This window comes from Brachyhypopomus gauderio, chromosome 3, assembly GCF_052324685.1.
Source record: "Brachyhypopomus gauderio isolate BG-103 chromosome 3, BGAUD_0.2, whole genome shotgun sequence".
NCBI lineage: Eukaryota > Metazoa > Chordata > Actinopteri > Gymnotiformes > Hypopomidae > Brachyhypopomus > Brachyhypopomus gauderio.
The window spans coordinates 11,772,202-11,792,174 of NC_135213.1; the positions used below are offsets into that span (position 1 = coordinate 11,772,202).

At 42.2% G+C, this 19,973-nt stretch overlaps 1 protein-coding gene across 2 annotated transcripts in view; it reads left to right on the forward strand.

The window, feature by feature from the left end:
- Window positions 1–19,973, forward strand: part of ankfn1a (ankyrin repeat and fibronectin type III domain containing 1a) — a 64,271-nt gene that overhangs the window by 22,255 nt on the left and 22,043 nt on the right. Inside the window, exons 7-13 of one of the 2 annotated variants that reach the window (XM_076999549.1) lie at window positions 8,735–8,860; window positions 10,255–10,447; window positions 11,184–11,394; window positions 15,280–15,474; window positions 17,436–17,549; window positions 17,849–17,946; window positions 19,204–19,294. In XM_076999549.1, coding sequence (XP_076855664.1) covers window positions 8,735–8,860; window positions 10,255–10,447; window positions 11,184–11,394; window positions 15,280–15,474; window positions 17,436–17,549; window positions 17,849–17,946; window positions 19,204–19,294 — 1,028 coding nt within the window. Of the gene's footprint in view, window positions 1–8,731; window positions 8,861–10,254; window positions 10,448–11,183; window positions 11,395–15,279; window positions 15,475–17,435; window positions 17,550–17,848; window positions 17,947–19,203; window positions 19,295–19,973 lie in introns of both variants that reach the window. The other variant, XM_076999548.1, reaches the window with a different exon arrangement.

The following is a 19,973-nucleotide window of genomic DNA, read 5'->3' on the forward strand; positions in this document are numbered from 1 at the left end:
AGAGCTGTTCTGCCTCCGTGCGTGTTTGTTTTGGTGAAAGCCTGTTTTCCAATGCAGTTTTAATGCCACTGCAGAGGCAGGCGGCTTTGAACACTTTCCCCCGTGGTGACAGACAGCGGCTTCTGCAGCCTCACAAGCACAGGGTAGCCTTTAAGAAATATGACACCAGTGTGGTTGCCATGGAGATCAACTCTGTGAAAGCTGCATTTAAGTCTGAGGAGGACGTAATGAAGTTCCTCTGCTCTGCATTCCTGTGCAGCGCTAGGGCAGCAGAAGGCACATGTGGATTACATGCACCTAAAGGTACATGAGGATTACATGCACCTAAAGGTACATGAGGATTACATGCACCTAAAGGTACATGAGGATTACATGCACCTAAAGTTACATATGGATTACATGGATTATACACCTTAAGGTACATGTGGATTACATGCACCTAAAGGTACATGTGGATTATACACCTAAAGGTACATGTGGATTACATGCACCTAAAGGTACATGTGGATCACATACACCTAAAGGTACATGTGGATCACATACACCTAAAGGTACATGTGGATTACATGGATTATACACCTAAAGGTACATGTGGATTACATGCACCTAAAGGTACATGTGGATCACATACACCTAAAGGTACATGTGGATTACATGGATTATACACCTAAAGGTACATGTGGATTACATGCACCTAAAGGTACGTGTAGATTACATGCACCTAAAGGTACATGTGGATTACATGGATTGTACACCTAAAGGTACATGTGGATTACATGCACCTAAAGGTACATGTGGATCACATACACCTAAAGGTACATGTGGATTACATGGATTATACACCTAAAGGTACATGTGGATTACATGGATTATACACCTAAAGGTGCATATGGATTACATACACCTAAAGGTACATGTGGATTACATACAACTAAAGGTACATGTGGATTACATGGATTATACACCTAAATGTACATGTGGATTATACACCTAAATGTACATGTGGATTATACACCTAAATGTACATGTGGATTCATTCAGCTCTGGAATGTAGAACAGCAGCTTCAGCTTTTCTTCTCCACTAGATTGTTCTTGCGGTTTGAGATGCTTTAGAGAAACTTAATTTGTGGAAAATGATGACGTGCTGAGATGATGCGTCAGAGCCATTCAGATTAGAATTGAAAGAAACTGAATGGACGATTGATGTTTGGACTTCAAGGGAGATAAATCTACCCTGCCGTCTAAACTGTCTAAACACAACATTTGTTGTTCTGTCAGTGCAATGTGTAGAGATCTTTCAAATTGTTCAGGCTCTTTCATAAAATTGTTTTTTTTAATCATTGAAAACAATTGTTGTCCTGTCTGTGTGTTTACAACATATAAATTGTATTATATAATTATTTTTGTCTCGTATGATAACTATGGCTATAACATATGTCTCAAATATTCATGGTAAAAAAAAAATTTATAAAAAAATTATTTTACAAATTGTACTGCTACATTTTGCTACATTTCATGGCATTTTATAAAAGACACTGGTCTACATAGCTAGCTCTAGCATAGTAACTAGCTTAGCTACCTTTAGGAAATCTTCTCTCTGATGTTCTCATTTGACTGGTCTCCATAACAACAGAACAAAGTGATGAGCTCTAGTATTTAACTTCAGTCACATAAGGCCTGTATTGGATCAGTTTTCAGATATTTCCCGGGGAAATATTGATTTCACAATCCATAATGGGATTTTCATGGTTGTGAATTTGTTAGAGGCCTACCTATAACATTACTCATAACAAACATTACTCTAACAAACAATACTTTACAGCACTTGTGCACTAGTGCACTAATTATTTTTCTGAATGATTATGTGGATTTGCTACTGATCTTTAAAGACGATAATTAGGTTATGTATGTACTGGAATTGCTCCAGTCATGTGTGCTTCTCCCATCTGTCACTGTCCCCATGAACTCCAATTCCCATGATACCACACTAATCTCATGAGATCAGATTCCCCAGTTTATTGACATCAACTATTCCTTTTTGTAGCTTATTCTCCAATGAATTTAACCACCTTAATTGTGTCTCTTTGTAAAGTACTGCCTGAGTTTACTCTAGTGTTTCTGAGCCTTTTGATTAGGCTGCATGTTTTTGTATGCCATTACCAACCTTGTTTGGTCCCTGTTATTCTTCATCTTAGCCTAGTCATTTCGTCTCTCTGTCCTGTTCACCTTCCTTGTTGCTGCCTTCTTTCTCATGTTTCAGTTTCGTGGTTCACGGTCTTTGTTTTGTCTGCCAGTGTTTCCTATTAAAACCACTTTCTGTGTCATCGAATATGCGTTTGGCCCCACAGTAGCACACAAGTGGCTCCCGTCACTTTTTAAAAAACTAAAAAAAGGGAACATGTATGTTTTATGGTTATGGGTTTGTGTTTTATGGTTTTTCCTAAAGAGATGAGGTTTCAATAGACACAATGTCTGAAGTCATCACCTTAGACCTTTGTTTTTTATTTAAATTTGCTATTATACATATAGTTGCAAAAGTCCATTTCATCATTTAGGAAGTAGGCAAAAAAAAGCTGAACAATTTTTGGAGTGAAATGTTCAAGTGAATACAGGGACTCATGGAGGAGGAGACCTCTTGCATTAAAAATCTTAATTTTGCACACATAAAGTTTGATTGTAATGGTCAATGCTATGTGTGGAGGAGAAAAAAAGATGACGTTTTTAATCCACCCGGCGTTTAATCCAGAGAGCATCATCCCAGCCATGGAACATGGAGGTGGCGGCGTCATTCTCTGGAGGTATTTGGTTGCAAGAGGGAATGCGTTGCTTCCGAAAATAGATTGTATCATGCGCATTGGCACTTCAAGATGTCAGCCAGAATGTTCAAAATGTGGCCTTCCAGCAGGATAATGATCCTGTGCACTCTTCCAAAATTGTGACAGAATAGCAAAAAGACAACAAAGTGAAGGTATAAAAAATTTGCAGGCAGAAATGAAAATGTGTTTTGAGCGTGAAGGCTCCCAAAACTCTTACACCAGATAAGCCAGAAGGAAGGAGAAAAAATTCCAGCAATGTGTTGTGAGAAGTGTTTGACTCAAGAAATTAAAAGGAATTGGCATCAAATGCTAACAAAGTGCATTCAAATCTTTTTTTTAAACCACTGAAATTCTCGTGTATAGACTTGAAGAACATCCTCTAGTGGACTTAACATAGGAAATGTATGGTGACATGAAATGTGTGAAACTGAAAAATTAGAGTGTGAAGTGTGAAGAGTGCTGATGAGGCTTTGGAGTGCAGGATGTGGAGATGTGGAGACCATGAAGTTGCCCTGTTGCCGCTGCTGTTCTTCAAAGGCCTGAACAGTAAAGAACGTGCATGAGACATCTCACTAATCCATCTCACCAGGATATACAGCAATGATATTGCAGTGTAGTTCATACTGGATGAGTGTGGTCGGACCGTTACAAAGAGAGGCAGGGAAGGTAGTTTGAACTGATGGGATCATTCGTACTACCAGAAGGTAACATAATAAATGTTGAAATCAAGGCCAGTGGTAATCATGAAGAGGCCACAAGGAAAGCAGCTACAGCCGAATACTTACAAAGAGTGAGTGTCCCATTCAGCTGATTTCTCAGGACTTTAACAAGATCAGTACAATAAGCACCTACACTCTACCAGTCATCAGATACCCTGGTGGCATTTGATGTCAGCCTAAGGAGGAAATAGAAGACATCAATACAAGGAACCACTCCACAATAAACAGAGACTTTCATCCCAAATCCAGCACTCTGAGACTGTACCTCAAGCGGAAGGACTAGTGAGCATTAGAGCCACTATCCAGGATGAAACATCTAGGATCCCTCCACATCTAGCAGGACCCCTCATGGGAGGATAAACTCCTGCATGGTACCTCCAGCAAATAGTGGAAGAGGCTGATATGGAAAACTTCTACCAATGACTGGAAAAGACTGGATTGAAAAACAGCACGGAGGCACTAATGATGCCAGTGCTGGAGCAAACTCGGAATATAAGATCAATAGAGGCTTGGATCTACCACGCAAGGCAGGGCCCTAGATACAGGCTGTGCAATCCAGCACATAACAGTGGGATGCAAAAAGCTAGCAGGCACTCCACACATGGCATAGTATACAGGAAAGTCGGTACTGAGTTAGGCTGGAAGTTCTGAGTTCTAGAGAGTGTGTAGAGCGCTCCTTGAAATTTCAGACTGCTTTGAAATCTTTGCCCAGGAGAGACCTTGCTGATAAAGACCTTGGGTCTTGTTTCTGTGCGCTGTCTTGTCACGGTGTGTGACCTATGACAAGATACTGTCTTCCACAACCTAGCAGAGTTTAGCTGTTCCTCACACAGTTTTAAACAGTTTCTGTTTCAGTTAATGACTGTGTATCAACCTACATATTAAAATGAGGAACTTATCACCTGTTTAGTGTAATTGGTTAATCATAAACCTGTTCACAGAGTTTTTATGATCATTCATGAAATCACTTGGAGGAATTGGTGCAGTTTGTAATACTGTTTTTAACCACTATTATAAAAATATTGTCATTATATGAACAAGAAATCTTCACCATCAGCTTCACTGTATTGTTCAGACATGTGTGTACAATGTCCAAGATACTTTGAAATTTCTAAAGGGAGCATACTATAAGTATTCTATATGACAGTTTGTCTGCTAAGAAAAAATATGTCACTTCCTAGATGCTTTTAATTAAATTTCTTAGATAATCATGCGATTAGTGGAAGAACAATCTATCCACTTTGTGTATGGTGCTAGCTTAGCTAGCTACTAAACAGATGCAACACAACCCTTTGCATTTCAGCAATGGTGGCTTCAGTCAGTCAGTGAACAAAAATGGCTCTTCAAAGCTGGCCCTCCAGGTAGTCTGGGAAAACATGCAGAAGTAATGTATCTTGAATCAATATATTGTTAGAAATGTATAATTTAATTCCCAGCTCTTCACCATATTTTGAAATTGTGATTTTGATTCAGCAGTACTGGTTTATATGAAGTTGACTCACCTTGGCTCAGGACAGAAATCAACCCACATGTAGGTAGGGAGGCTTATGCAAAAGGTTCCAGAAAATCTACATCTTACAACTTTCACTTTAAACCTTCATTTTTCACTTTAAACGTGGGTATATTAATATTAGTGTGTATGTCGGATAACTGCTGGTGTCTTTCATAGATAAAAATATCATCAGAAAGCCCAGCAGAGCCCATTTAAGAGGAAGCTCTCGTTCACAGTCCTAGCGTTAGTGGCAACCCCTCAGTATCTCTGCCATGGTAAACTCAGTTGAGCTTTCCTAGTAGATAGCTGCAGTTTTCTTTTCTCACAAATCTTTTTTTTTCTTTTTTGTAGCCGAACATGCTGTTTGAAAACGAACTATTAAACCTGAGCGTTTTAGCCTTTAATGCTAATGGAAAACAAGCTTGGCAGTGTACTCTCCACTGATGACATGTGTCTCTCAAGGCTGCTCATATGGCTCCTGCTGTGCTCGCCATGCAAATGTAGTGTTTAGCCTTGAGCGGAACAGAAGAGCCGAGCACAAAGGCCCACTGCGAACACAGTGCTCCCTTTTTAACGCCGTCGTGACTCGAATCGGCGTCTCCTGATTGGACACGGTGACTCATATCATAGCTTTCCTTCCTCTGGCTTGCTGCATGCTTGTCTCTCGACAGTTCTGGAAGTATCTAGGAGGTTGGAGGTTGGAGACAAGCACAGTGAATCAGGTTGATGTATTCACAAGGATAGGGATGGTGTTTGTGGTGTGAACACAGCAGCTTAAACGATGTGGTTTATTTTGTGTAGTGTTGATATTTTGCAGCCATGTTTCAAACAGTCTCACTTTGTTTTGATTTATCAATAAAAGGTAATGGCCTCCTCCACATTGGTATTGTCATTTATCTTCTTGTAGTAAAGTCAGTAGATATTTCTAAATAAACTTTGCAAAAAAGATGAGATATTCCACCTTTGTTAAACTGAAAACTAACATCCATCTTGCTCACACCTTACAATTATTGATCTGCAATATTTGAGACTTACTGAGCCACATTTATTGGACGAAATATTGACTTTTGTTAAGAAATGCCCCGCTTTCCTGCATTCTTTGCCTTTTGATTGTCTTCCAAGCATGTCCATTGACGGGGCAGATGTGAATATACACCCTGGTGATATGGCCCTTTTGCAGTATCATTAGTGTCACAGTTCATTAGGCTTGTGGCTTGTGAGTATTCACATGCAACATGATGAGAGCTCCGCTTTTAAGTTGCAGCTATGGAAACAGCTTTGTTCCCTTCTCATGGACAGCGTGGCTGAAGATGCCGTGATTTGTATTTGAGTGTGTAGGGCTCACATTTTTATGTATGCACTGGTGTAGCACTCCAGCAAATGTATGTTTGATATATTTGCTTGGTTTGTGCTCATCTACAGTATATCAATTCATATTGATTTTTATTATGAGTAGATGTAAAAATAGATTTTTTGTTTTAGTTTGAGCACATCTTCAGTTTCTACCGAATTACTTTATGTTCATTGTGTTTTAAACGTATTATCAATACTAATTCAGTCTGAACAGTATTGCCATCTCAATCTGAACATGGGAATAGTAAGCAGTGTAATTATTATCTCGGTTTGCATTATTAATTACATTAACGGCAAACTGCGTGAGGCTTTTGATTCCCATTGACGAGTCATGTGTCCGTGGCTTGCTAAGCCTCTTGAAGATAAGCCTGTTATGAAATGACAGAGTGAAAAGAACAGAGTGTGCTGTCATTTTTTGGAGTGGCAACCGATGTGCTTCATTCCAGATGACACATGTTCTGGTCTTCACTTTAGTTGGGATCAGGCAGCCTGTTGTACGAGCAGGTTCGTCAAATACGGCTATTTCTCCCACTTTGCTCCCCTCTAAACATGCATCGTGTGTTCATTCGGGGGCTTTAAATGCGTGTTCGGAGCCCTGGACGTTCTTTTAATGTGCTGCTTGACAATGGCGGCAGGTGGGTGTCAGTGCGGTGCTACCGCAAGAAGTCATAAGAAATAACCATATGGTTTTATGATCATTTTCAGCTAGCACAATAGCAGTGCATGGCATTCATACAGAGCATGTCAAACACACTCCTCTTCCTCTCTGCTTCTTGTGCAGGTATTAAGTCGCCTGCTCTCTGCTACCTGACCCATGAGACTGCTGCTCTGCTGGCCTTTATTAGACATGTTGACTCTAAACACTGCAAGATGATTAACTACTCAGTAGCATACAACCAGCATTAATTACCAGCCCTCTGTCTAACATGGTGATACTGCATGGGAATTAGATAGGAGTGCTCTTTGAGAAACGGGAAATTAGACCATGCAGGAATATGCCATTGAGTGCTGTGATAATCAACAGAATGGGTGTAATTTACTATTCACCATGACATTTACAAGTCATGACATGCAGTATATGCTTAAATCATGTTTGTTTGCTTTGTTTTGGTTTAGTGTTTGTGTGTTTTTCAACTCCATTATCATGTTACATATTTCGCTTTTAGAAGTTTTATTCCATTAGAAATGACCATCTGGGACTGATAGGGCTGTAATTTTCCAGTGTCCAATGGAAACAATAAAATTAGTCTATGCCTTGTGCACAGGAGCGCCCGCTACCCGTACTGGCACTGGGGCACTTGGTAGGAATGCATTAAAAGCATTACATTAAGAGACGGAACATTGTATATTTGATGCTCTTCATGAATGCATAAGACTGTGTTAGCATAATAACCAATAGGATTGTCCTTCCAGTGGAAATCAGCCTGCAAAGCTTCCACTGCAGGCTGGATTTTACATGCAAATAAATATATTGTTGAGTTGAATTAGAGATTTGCATGTAGTATTGCTTTTGAGTCTGCACAAAGCCCTGGGTGATGTCCCTTATGGATACAGCTGTGGTGATATTCAGCCCTTCATTACCAGAACGATGGGTGTTCATCAGACTGAAACCGTACACATGCCGTATATTTAAGAAGGAGCAGCAGTTTTCCTGTGTGTGGATGTCTACGCGTGTGTGTGTGTGTGTGTGTGTGCGCGCGCGCGCGTGTGTGTGTGTGTGTGTGTGTGTGTGTGCACAGGGGTTCCACAGTTGTGTAATGTTGACAGCCACAGTGCTGATTTTTGTGTTAGGGGATTAGGTGACTGTTTCTGCAGATAAGCAGGAGAGAGCAGGAGTGATGATCGAGGAGGAACAACAGGTTCTTCTCCTCCCTCCCCCCTCCTCTGTCACCGCTGCCTGCTATGAGCATGCTCAGTGGGACCTTGCTTTAAATGCCTGGGTGCTATTGTTGTCTCTGTGCTGCTCATCCTAGTGCTGACAGAATGCCCCTCTCCTCCCCTTCCCCTCATTCGCTCTGTCTCTTTCGCTCTCACTCTCTCTTTCTCTCTCTCTCTCTCTCTCTCTCTCTCTCTCTCTCTCTCCCTCCCCCCTCCATCTCCTCTCTGCTCCCTCTTCTTTGCACATTAGCAAGGCGGCTCAGTGTAGAGATGCGCATGAACAGGAGAGCTCCGGTGATCACCTGGTGCTCTCGCTCGCCTGCCCGGAGTGAGGGTGTCCGTTCAGGGCTTCAGAGCGTGCCGCCCGTGCTCAAGCCCTGAGCCAGCCCCCCCCCACCCACACCCACACCCGCACCCGCCGCTCAGCCTCCCCCCAGAGGGACTGACCTGGGCTTCTCCCCTGCCTGTCTCAGCAGATCTGAGAGCAAGATCTCCCGCCTGGCTCAGAGGATCAACCAAAGGCAGAGCAATGCGGCGGTGATCCGGGACTTTCGTCCGCTCCTCTTCAGCGCAACTCCAGGCAGCTCACAGAGCCTCGACAGGTGAGTACCCTTCCACCCCCCCTTCACCGTGACATGTCTCGAATCGCCTGACCTCACGGGGCAGGAGCCACGACCTGTACTGCCCCCTCTGCACCATTTGCCTCCAAAGTGTTCTCCTGCCCCTTGTGTTTTTGATGGCTGTGATTGGTAGCGGGCATAACCGAGCCTCGGAGGGTGCAGAGAGAAGGCATAAACTTATGGGCTGGCCAAGTGGCTGCTGTGAGCGTCTCTGCTCCTCCACTGTGGAGAGCTGTGTGGGTGTTCAGGCAGAAACTTGGCGCTGACAGCTTAAAGCAAGCAGTGGTGTAATGTCGTGTCTGACTGGATCATAACCGCTGGGGTGAGAAATATCACACGGATCCCTGCGGTTCCACGATTCTGCAGCGAAACCTTCGATGTCAGCTGAGGACAATTAAGATTTTCTTTTTTTCTTTTAAACGTTTTTTTCTTCATGTTTCCGTAGCCTGTCAGTTCTCGTGGTCTCACAGGCATACAGGCCATTCATGCCATATACTTCATACTTTGTCATGTGTAAAAACTGAAATGGTCATAGTTTTGTCTGTGTTGGTTACATAACATATTGCTGTGTGACAGTAGAGGAATAACTTTACTATTTTGTAAGTCACTTTTTTCATGTATTTTCTTTTTGGGAAAATGGATTCGGTTATTTCACTTACAAAGTTCTTTTTAATATGTGCAAGCTTTTCCAAGTCTGTTTCTGAGCTCAGAATTTAATAGTCTTTAAAAACACCCTTGAAGTTGAAATAACATGAACAATTGGGCCACTGGGTGTCATTTAAACAGACAGTAAATCTGTTTTGTTTGACATTGACATTGACTGTATGTCTTTTTAATGCAAATGAATCTGATTGCATTTGTCACCAGAGTCTTACTTAGTAAGCACGGTATTTGATTATTTTGTGGATCAAGGAACAAGCATTGCAGTCAATAGAGTGTGTCAAACGGATTGCTGTAGATTATGAATAAAAATTGAAAAAATAATGGTGCCATAAAAGCCAAATGTCATAGCTGTTTCTTCCTGTCAAACATGCACAAAACACTGTCAGATGTTGAAAAATGTGGGAAGTAATTTGGAGTCCTGAAAGGTCAAAGGCCTCTTGAAACTGTTATTTCTGTTGCATTAATCATGGTACTTCATCCATCTGTCAGATGTCTAATGAGTCAGAAATTAGTCAGAAAAAAACACACAACAAATCTCATATCCAGGCTTTGAATTCCTGAATCTCACATCCAGGAAGCTCCAGTTTTGAATTCCTGAATGTCACATCCAGGAAGCTCCAGTTTTGAATTCCTGAATCTCACATCCAGGAAGGTCCAGTTTTGAATGGTGCGCTTGGTGAGCTTGCCTCACTGTGCCCACTCTACCTTCTCAGGACCTTCTCCATTAGCATGACCCAGCAGATGCAGAACCTGCAGCTGACCCACAGCAAGAAGGGGGCAGGCCCCGCCTCCCCCAGCGCCGCCAAGCGCCTCTACCGCAACCTGTCTGAGAAGCTGAAAGGGAGCCACTCCTCTTTCGAGGACGTCTACTTCTTCGGCCGCTCAGATCGCATCCGCAAAACCTCGGTGAGGGAGCAGTAAGGTTATAATGATCTTTACCTTGACTTGACTTGTTTGTTTAGTTGGTTTGTTTTGAATTTGCATCTTCATGTAGGAATTGGCCAAATCTCTTCCTACCACACTAGCTTTGCCATGATCAAAAATGTTTTTTTATTACAAGATTTTATTATAACGTTGTTATTTTCTCTCAATCAGCAATGTTTAGTTAATCTTTGTTTGACAGATTAGAATTGTAACCATCATAATGTATTTAATGTGTATTATAAGGATGCAGACATGGGAAGCATGGACAATTTGTTGACCTTATTGGTAGTTTACATTATTGTAGCGTAGCACTGACCTATTTGACATGTGCTGATTAAAAATTATATTGCATTTGTGTCAGTATGACCAGCTGAGTATGACATCATGTATATCACAGATTTTCCATGTCTTGGTTCTTCCACAAATGTCACTTGATTATTTATTGCATCCTTCAGAAATACTTTTTTATAATGGACTTTTCAGGCATTTGATAGGAAAGCTCCATTAAACTAAACACTTTCCTGTTTCCTTAATAAACTGTTCACAGGGCGAATGTCTTTATTAAACATTGGTTCATGTTACGGTGCCCTTTCATGAAGATGATACAGCTGCATTGGTTTCCTCTTATTGGCACCATCCTCCTCCATGCACGACCTTAGCAGCTCAGTCTGTTCCCAGATCAGCCACGCAACCCTTGTGCTCTTCCTTTCTGCTGTAGAACATGCAGAGCGGCGAGGCTCTCTGCGAGGCGGTGGAGCAGCAGGACCTGGACGCCGTACAGATCCTGCTGTACCAGTACACGGCCGACGAGCTGGACCTCAACACGCCCAACAGCGAGGGCCTGACCCCGCTCGACATCTCCGTCATGACCAACAACGTACCCATCGCCAAACTGCTGCTCAGGGCAGGTGCGAAGGAGAGCCCACATTGTGAGTACACCTGTGTGTCTGCGCTGCACCCGCTCCCCATCACCACCGAACTCGTGTCCCTGGACCCAACTGTATTAGGGCAGCGATGTTAAGTTCTTGTCACACAGATGGATGAGTTGTTTTAGGTGATTTTGTAGTGTAATCTGTTGGATTTCGATTGTTAGGTTTGAAGTGGAAAACTGGACAAAGTAGTAAATCCTGCATAAAAGCTACTACAGGATAATGTTACAAATACACTTCTTTTTTGTATAATTGTGAACTCTAATAATTGTGAATTTGCACTTTGGTGTTATACTTTAATACATTAAATAGATTTTGAATGAATGTAATGTTAATGTAAAGAACACGGCTTCCTTCTTTGCTTATGGGTGACAGTTGAAAGGTTTTTACGTATAAGACTAATAGAAAGTTCATTTGAAATTATATTACAGAAATTCTTCATCACATGAAGATTTTTCTTGTGTCCAACATTTGATTTTGACTGTGGGGACTAAAAACAGTTCGTTACTGATTTGACAAGTTTCAAGTGTTTCAGTGAAAAGTGGTATAAGCAGAAGTAAGTTGTGTTGTTTTTTTACTCTTAGCTTTAGAGGACTGTGCAGTACGGCACTGCAGGAATAAGCAAACCTTTCCGCAGCAGCTGTCATTAGCACTCACGGCTGTGTCATAAACATAAAATGACACCTGTCATAACCATTTGGTTTATGACTACACTGCTCTGTTAAACACATTTTTTTTTTCTTCTGAACATCATTTTATAGGTATTCAGGACAGACTGATGCGAGTTTTTTTAATCTATATATATTTTATTTGATTTCTTATAACAGTGGAAATCCAAGGCTTCGGTTAATGTGGATCAGCATAATGTGAAAATATAGTTAATCATTCAGTTATTGCTTCTTTGCTGCGGTTTTTGAAGCATGAACTCTAACCGTTCTGCTGTAGTGCAGGGAAGTTATCGACCAACAAAGGAAGCGCATAAAATCCATCTAAAAATATAGACGTTCAATCATTTTGTGAAGAAAGAGACTTTTAATTTGTCGTAGGCGTACTATGTTGTATTGTAAATGTTGACACGTGTCACTGGTTCAGGTCTTCAGGGTCGTGGCGTTCAGTGCGTCTGCAGAAATGACAGAGACACGGTGAACAGAACATACGGTACAGACAGTAGCCGCAGATCTGTTATGCATGCACAACCCTTGAAGTGATTGACAGTATATTCAGCTTGCAACCGGCTGGCAACCATGGAACAGGTGTTTCTTACCTCGTACACCAGCGAGGGAAAACAGCCCAGCAAGAGTCGGGCACGTGAATCACCGTGCGCCTGAAAAAGCCGAATGTTGTCTGCGTGGAACAGAAAGCACTGTGCTACAGTCTGGCAGTCAGGACGCCAAGGGTGGGGGGGGGGGGGTTACACGACATTCACTCCTGCCTTCCCCCGCCCTGAAAAATCTTAACAAGGTTTGTCGTTTAATGGTTTAACTTTTCCAATGATGCATGTAACGCAGGGCAATTATACTAAGTGATTTATTGTACCCAGGCTGCAGTTAAATTTCAAAACATTTCACCACGGCACAATCTGATCCTTGTAAACAAACAGAAAATAAACATTGCCGTATTTTCCCCTCCTGGGCTTTCTGCATTATATTTATGTCAGGCCAGAAGTGCCAAGTAAATCAATCAGCGAGACGCCTGACAGGTTGGACGTTCAGCCTTAGGTTGAGGTTAACGCATGTTTATGGGCTGGACCGGGCCCCCGTAATGTCTATATTTAGAACAGTCACCGTTTCCCTACACTACCAACTGTGTATGTTGGGCCACTATCTGCAGACTTGCCCATTAATTTATAGTTTGTTCAATTAACCACACGTAGTGGCCAGATGTCAATCTTCACAGCACAGGAAATTGCACCTCAAGGCCGCTAGTATTGCTGCCTTTTCCACCGCGCCGCAGACCCCCAAGTAAGGCTGAGTAGTTTTATTGCCCTCTTTTTTCACAGACGACAACACATACTTTATCATTTCTCCTGGAGTGCTCTCGTCTCCAGGGGCCCGGGCCAAGCAGAACGGCCCCAGTGAAAGAGGGTTTCTTCAGCTATGTATTTATTTGTTTATTTTGCTGTCATGGTCTATGACTAAGGCTCTGAATGAACATGTAGTGGTATTCACAGCCCACGAGGAGGACTGGCCAGGCAGCTTTCATTTTACCATGACAAATCTATATGGCCAAACACAGTGCTGTGTGTTCCAGCCTGCCACCGAGCACGCTCGCGTCGTAGCGCCGCACGTCGTGTCGCCGCACACACACCGGCATTGACGCGCCGCAGCATTAGACCTTCAGACTTAATGGAGATGTAATTGCTTTGCTGCTGTGTCAATTAGGATTTTATTGCTTGATTTGGTTTAAAAGAGGACGATTGTAACAATGTTTTGCAAGGAACATCATTTACTGACATCATTTTGATCATTTAAAAATAATATAAAACAAATGACTTGTTACCCTAAAAAAAGCCTCGATTAGAGGACGCCGTGATCAGGATGCCATGAGACTGGTTTGTCATTAAATGGATTTAAATGCGGCATGTGTCTAGTATATTTACTTTCTATAACTAATAAGGACCTGATCCTATCAATGTGTGGTTTAGTCTGCAGTCTCATGTATGTTTGTAATGTTCTGTTCATGACTGTTCTGTTCACCTCCAGAGTGTGGAGTCTTTTCAAAGGCAGTGTTTTAACACAATTCTTCACAATAATTTGGAAATGCTTCCAAAATATGTCTAAACATACAAGATGTAACTATTTGGAACATAGTGATGTGATATGTGAGATGTGATAACCGGTTTGCCCAATAACTGTTCACATCGTATTATTGCAGTTAATCGCATGAAAATAAATGAAAAGTTGGCAATTTGTATTTGTGTTCCAAGTGGAATAGCTGCTGTGGGATCATGGCGAGGGCACGTTTTGGTCAATGGCCACCTCAGGAGACATTCAAGTCTGTGGAAGCTTGAAATAGAATTAAAGTGGGCTGGCAAAGTCTGGAGGAACATTTGAGGAACTTCTTTGGAAGAAGAAATTTGGATCTCATTTAAAAGCAAAGTGTTATCTACTTGACAGCCAGTAGGAATTGCAAAACCAAACTTTTGTTTTTGCCTTGTGTATTTCTCAACAATCTCGAATGATGCAGTAAAACTTAAACTTTGTTCTGATGTGTCCATCCATAGCTAACTGTACAAAACCCAGCTACTGTTGCAGACTCCACTAATACTTTCTTCAGATCCTTCAGTGTTCGATGTTGGATGCAGATCCATGGGGAGTTCAGAGTGATTTCGAAGCCAGTCCTGACAGGTTCATTGTTAAGAAAAGAAATAGTAGTTTCAGTGGTTGCTATATGTGGTATCAATTTAGGCTGCCATGTTATAGCTCCATAGCTGCCTTGCCCAGCATAGTAAACAAGTTAGTCTGACATTTCTGGGCCCATTTTGGTAGTTGACATCAATTGCCATCTGTCATTCTCAGCTTAGCTCAAATACCTTCCATCCTCATCTCTAAACCTGTGCTAGAGTGTTCTGCACCTGTCTGTATTTTAAAAAATGAACTATCCCTCTTTGTGGTTTGAACATTAAAGGTCCCATAAAGATGCAAGGTGTTATCAGTTCACTCACTGAAATGCAGTGTGCATAGTCTCTCTATTTGAGACCTTGAGACTTCTTAGTCACGGTGCCTTATCTTTCTTTATAACCAAAGAAAAACGGTAAATTTCAATAAGGCTGAAATATATACTGATGAAAAACAAACGAGGTGTAGTGTAGCAGATGTAGACTGAAATGTTCTCTGGGAGTCTCACGAGCGTGCACTGGCTGACCCGTGATGTTGTGTGTTCCAGTCGGGAGCCAGGAGAGCCGGGAGGCCCATCTCTCGGCGCTGGTGCAGGAGGCTCAGAGGAGAGCCAGCGAGCTGTCCACGCAGGTGATGAGGGAGAGCCTGAGTCTGGAGCCGTCTGACAAGGAGAAGCAGCTCAAGGCCTGGGAGTGGAGATGCAAGCTGTACAAGCGCATGCGTACCGGCTTTGAGCACGCACGTGAGTACGGCCCCGTCTCCTCCAGTGCTGGGTCCAGCTACATCGTTGTACATTGTTCAAGATGGTCACTATGGAAAGATTAGGCTATCGCGGTGGCGTCATTTCTCACAGTGCCTTGTTCAGCAAGCCCAAGGTGACGCTACAGTTTAATGCCAACCAATCACTGTTCGTATTCTTACATGAGTTCATCAGTCAGGGAGGATGTCAAGATGCTGGTAGGTTTGTGGAAATAAGGAAAATAAAACACAATTGTGGACCTGTGTCTGAGTGTCACACAGCATGGGCGATCTGTCTACTGAACCTTTCCTTGGTTTCTCTGTTCCACCAGACACCTGCCCGTCTTTCTCTTTGCCATATTTCCATGAGTACACCAGAGAGCACTCTGTCATCCTATTGGTTAATGTCAAGGAACAAATCAGACCGGGCAGATACAGGTCCCAGATGCCACATCACGTCACGGTCATGTCACACCACAAGCCACTGCAGGTCGTTTGTTCTCGATGCTCCTATTCAAGCCGGACGATGGACATTTATTGGCTATGACAAAATCATGTCAAAATCATCGTCGTATTCACTACGGTGTCGAGTCACCCTTTGTTCGGTTTCCCTGGCAGTTCAGCTCACAGAAGAATCTAACCCACCTGTGTTTTATCACACTTTTTCTACTCTGGCAGCGTGGATACACGACCTATATTTGTGATATTGCATATCACATTCTCCAACTAAACAAAAACAATTCAACTCCCCTGAAATGACCCTAGAGCTTTGACTGTGTGAAACTCCCTCATGGATACAGACTGCTTGTTATATCCAAACACTTTTGTGGGACTCTGGGCGTAAACATCTTCCAAGGCTGCTATTACAAATCAGCAGTGCCCTGCCACCCACACTCTCAGATCAAATTGCCGAAAGATTTTCCAATTCTCACAGAAGGTTGTAAAACGGGTTTCAGAATGGTGCTGTTAGCGGTGCGGTGTGCCCTGGTTTATAAACAGCCCGATGAATGCAGCTAGGAGGAGACCTGATTTGGGATTAAGGTGCTGAGGAAAGAGAGAAGAGTCTTTAATGCTTTCAGTAATATGATTATTTCTGCAGTCAGAATCATGAAATGCTGAATTAGCATGGCATTTGCATTTCACTGTACTGAATTAAAGCTCTTGAAAGAACAGTGCAACAGAGAAGAGGTGATCCACCCACTACACTTAACCCTTTTTCCAAATGAAACCTGACAGGTCAGTACATAAATAGCAAATAGGTAAGTATTTGGTATTGAAATTAGCAGAGCAGAGAATCTATCCAGTGTCTGTGTGGTCGTCACCCTCAAAATAAGCTTCACGTTATGCAATTTCATGGAAGTAATAAAGAGCAGTTCAGTGCTGATGACACTTGGTGGCACTTATGAGTATGTGTATCACTGAGTATTAATTCTGGCAACTCCATCAGCTGTGTGGCAACATTAATGTTCGCCAGACTCCTCATTTCTGAGGCAGACCCATATTTAGCTAGAGGTTTATTGCTGCTGCATCTAAAATGTGAAGTTGTACTTTTGTTTGATGGTCCTCTTTAGACTTACTTTTAAAAGACCAAATAAGAGTTGGACAACGGGCTTTCTTCCACATGACTAACTTCAGTTCAACTGTCTGTACAGGCACATTTTGTTTTACACACTTTCCTGAATTAGCCAAAATGGTTCCCAACTCAGGTGAAATAAGTACAGAGGATACAGAGGATAAATGAATCGTGTAATTACACAGAGTTACACCACTCATGCATGCTGATTTGTCCTTGTTGGAAGGCAACTCCTTCAGATTAGACCTGTCATGTCTTTAAACAGCAGCACAATTAAGAGGCTAACTTGTGAATATAAAATGTCACATTGATGGAGTCTTCACCCAAGTACATAATAAAGGTTTCTCCATTTAAAAGTGGTATCATGACCTGTCTGACCTTTGCCCTGACAGAAGCCCCTGAAGCTCCGACGTCTGTGCGCTTGACCGTGAGCAGCAGTACGTCTCTGACCGTCACCTTCCAGGAGCCAACAAGCCTAAACTCGGCTGTGGTCACCAAATATAAAGGTGAGACCTCCACCTCTGCAAGAAACACATGCAAGTGAATGTAACTCACTCCTTGCCAACAATAAGTTTACCCCCCCCCTCCCCTCCCTTTTCAAACTATTCGAGTCTCTTTGAGTGAAACTGTATATGTTAGAATTACATTAATTCAGAATCCTATTAAAGGTTTCTATTTAAGTGAGAATTTCTCTTTATAAGACTTGTGCATTGCTCTGTTGTTTGGTCTTGGACATATGCTGACTGAGTCTCTGCTCTGTCGTGATGTCTGTCCTGTCCTCTGCACTGTGGGGTGTTCCTGGAAGTGGAGTGGAGCTGTCTAAAGGACTTCTCCTTATTAGCGGGAGAACTGGTCCTAGAGAATCTTCAGTCCCTTCGGTGCACAGTAACAGGTCTTACTACGGTAAGAGAGCCAACAATAATCCATTTCAATGGATAGTTTTCTGGTCTTGTGGTTACTCAAACATGCGCTGTATAGATACTTCAGAGCACCTTCGAAGACAAATTACAAGATGGACCTTTTTAAATGACTACTTTGTTGAAAGATCCAAATTCGTACATCTATACTTCCTGCATTTAGCAGACATTCTTATCTAGAGCGTATTACGTAAGTGCCTTGTCATCTACTCATAGAATGTATCCTAGCCAATACCAACGCCACTGAAATAGAATACTGCTGAAATACAGGAAACAGTGCTGGATCCTTGTGCAAAATATGCATAAGCTCTATATTGGACAATCATGAACGCCATAACAAACAATACTGATACTCTGCAGTACAAGACTTTCAGTTACTTAACGTAGGTGCATGATCAATAGAAGTTGGTTCCACCATCGTGGAGCCAGGACAGGGTAGACTTGATGCTCGTCTTCCATGAGATTTGTGGCATTAGCCCTTGTCTGGCACTGTGGTTCCAATGGCCATGCACCACCATGCATTCTACTGTTCCGGTTTCTAGTCTAGCCATGTGCTTTCTGTTTTTGGTTTAGTTCCGTGCCCCATCTTATCCACACCTCCTATCTGTCTCTGCTTGCTGTCCCACTGTCCCTGTGTAATTGGCCCCAGGTGTCTCCTGTTAGTGTCTTCTGTATTTAAGCCCTGTCTTGTTTCCCTGTCTTGTTACTGGTTATTGATTGGTGATGGATGTCCCTTGAAACAGGTACTGTGTTCTGTGTTACAGTTTTATGTATCCTCAGTTTTGTGTCCATCTTTTATGGTGTTAACCTTTTCTGTGTTTTTGTGTTTAGCTTCCATGTTCTGTTATTTTGTTATGTATTCTGGTTTTGTTTATGTAATTGATTCCTCTGGCTTTTTGGATGTTCCTAAGACATTGATTCTGAACTCCTCTGAATAAACATCACTCTTCTCAGTGTTACAGTTACAGTTATTTACACATACACTTAGTTACACAAATACAAAATGGGAGAGTGCAAATCAATGTATTATTTATTATTATTAGTTATTCATTTACTTATTTTAATAAATATTTAGCACTTTCTGAAGAAGTTAAATGTTCAGTGATCTTAATATAGTATAAGAAATGACAAGGATTCACATTCGAATTCATAAGATGGAAAACAAAACTTATCAGATCAAGAACTTTACAATGATCTACCATAACGTCAGGTCTAATGCAATGTGTGTGCATGTCTCTTCCAGGGAAGGTTGTACTATGTCCAGGTATCTGCCTACAACATGAAGGGCTGGAGCCGACCACAGACCTCTCAGCCCCCTTGTGCTGCTCCCTCCAGTAGGTTCACACACATTCACTCGCGGTTCTCTGCTGTCATCACCGCATGCTGTAACAGTTCTCTGCTGTCATCACTGTGCTGTAACAGTTCTCTGCTGACATCACCTAATGCAGTAACAGTTCTCTGCTGTCATCACCGCATGATGTAACAGTTCTCTGCTGTCATCACCGCATGCTATAACAGTTCTCTGCTGTCATCACCTAATGCTGTAACAGTTCTCTGCTGTCATCACCATATGCAGTAACAGTTCTCTGCTGACATCACCTAATGCTGTAACAGTTCTCTGCTGTCATCACCATATGCAGTAACAGTTCTCTGCTGTCATCACCTAATGCAGTAACAGTTCTCTGCTGTCATCACCATATGCAGTAACAGTTCTCTGCTGACATCACCTAATGCTGTAACAGTTCTCTGCTGACATCACCACATGCTGTAACAATTCTCTGCTGACATCACCGCATGCTGTAACAGTTCTCTGCTGACATCACCTAATGCAGTAACAGTTCTCTGCTGACATCACCTAATGCAGTAACAGTTCTCTGCTGACATCACCGCATGCTGTAACAGTTCTCTGCTGTCATCACCTAATGCAGTAACAGTTCTCTGCTGTCATCACCATATGCAGTAACAGTTCTCTGCTGTCATCACCTAATGCAGTAACAGTTCTCTGCTGACATC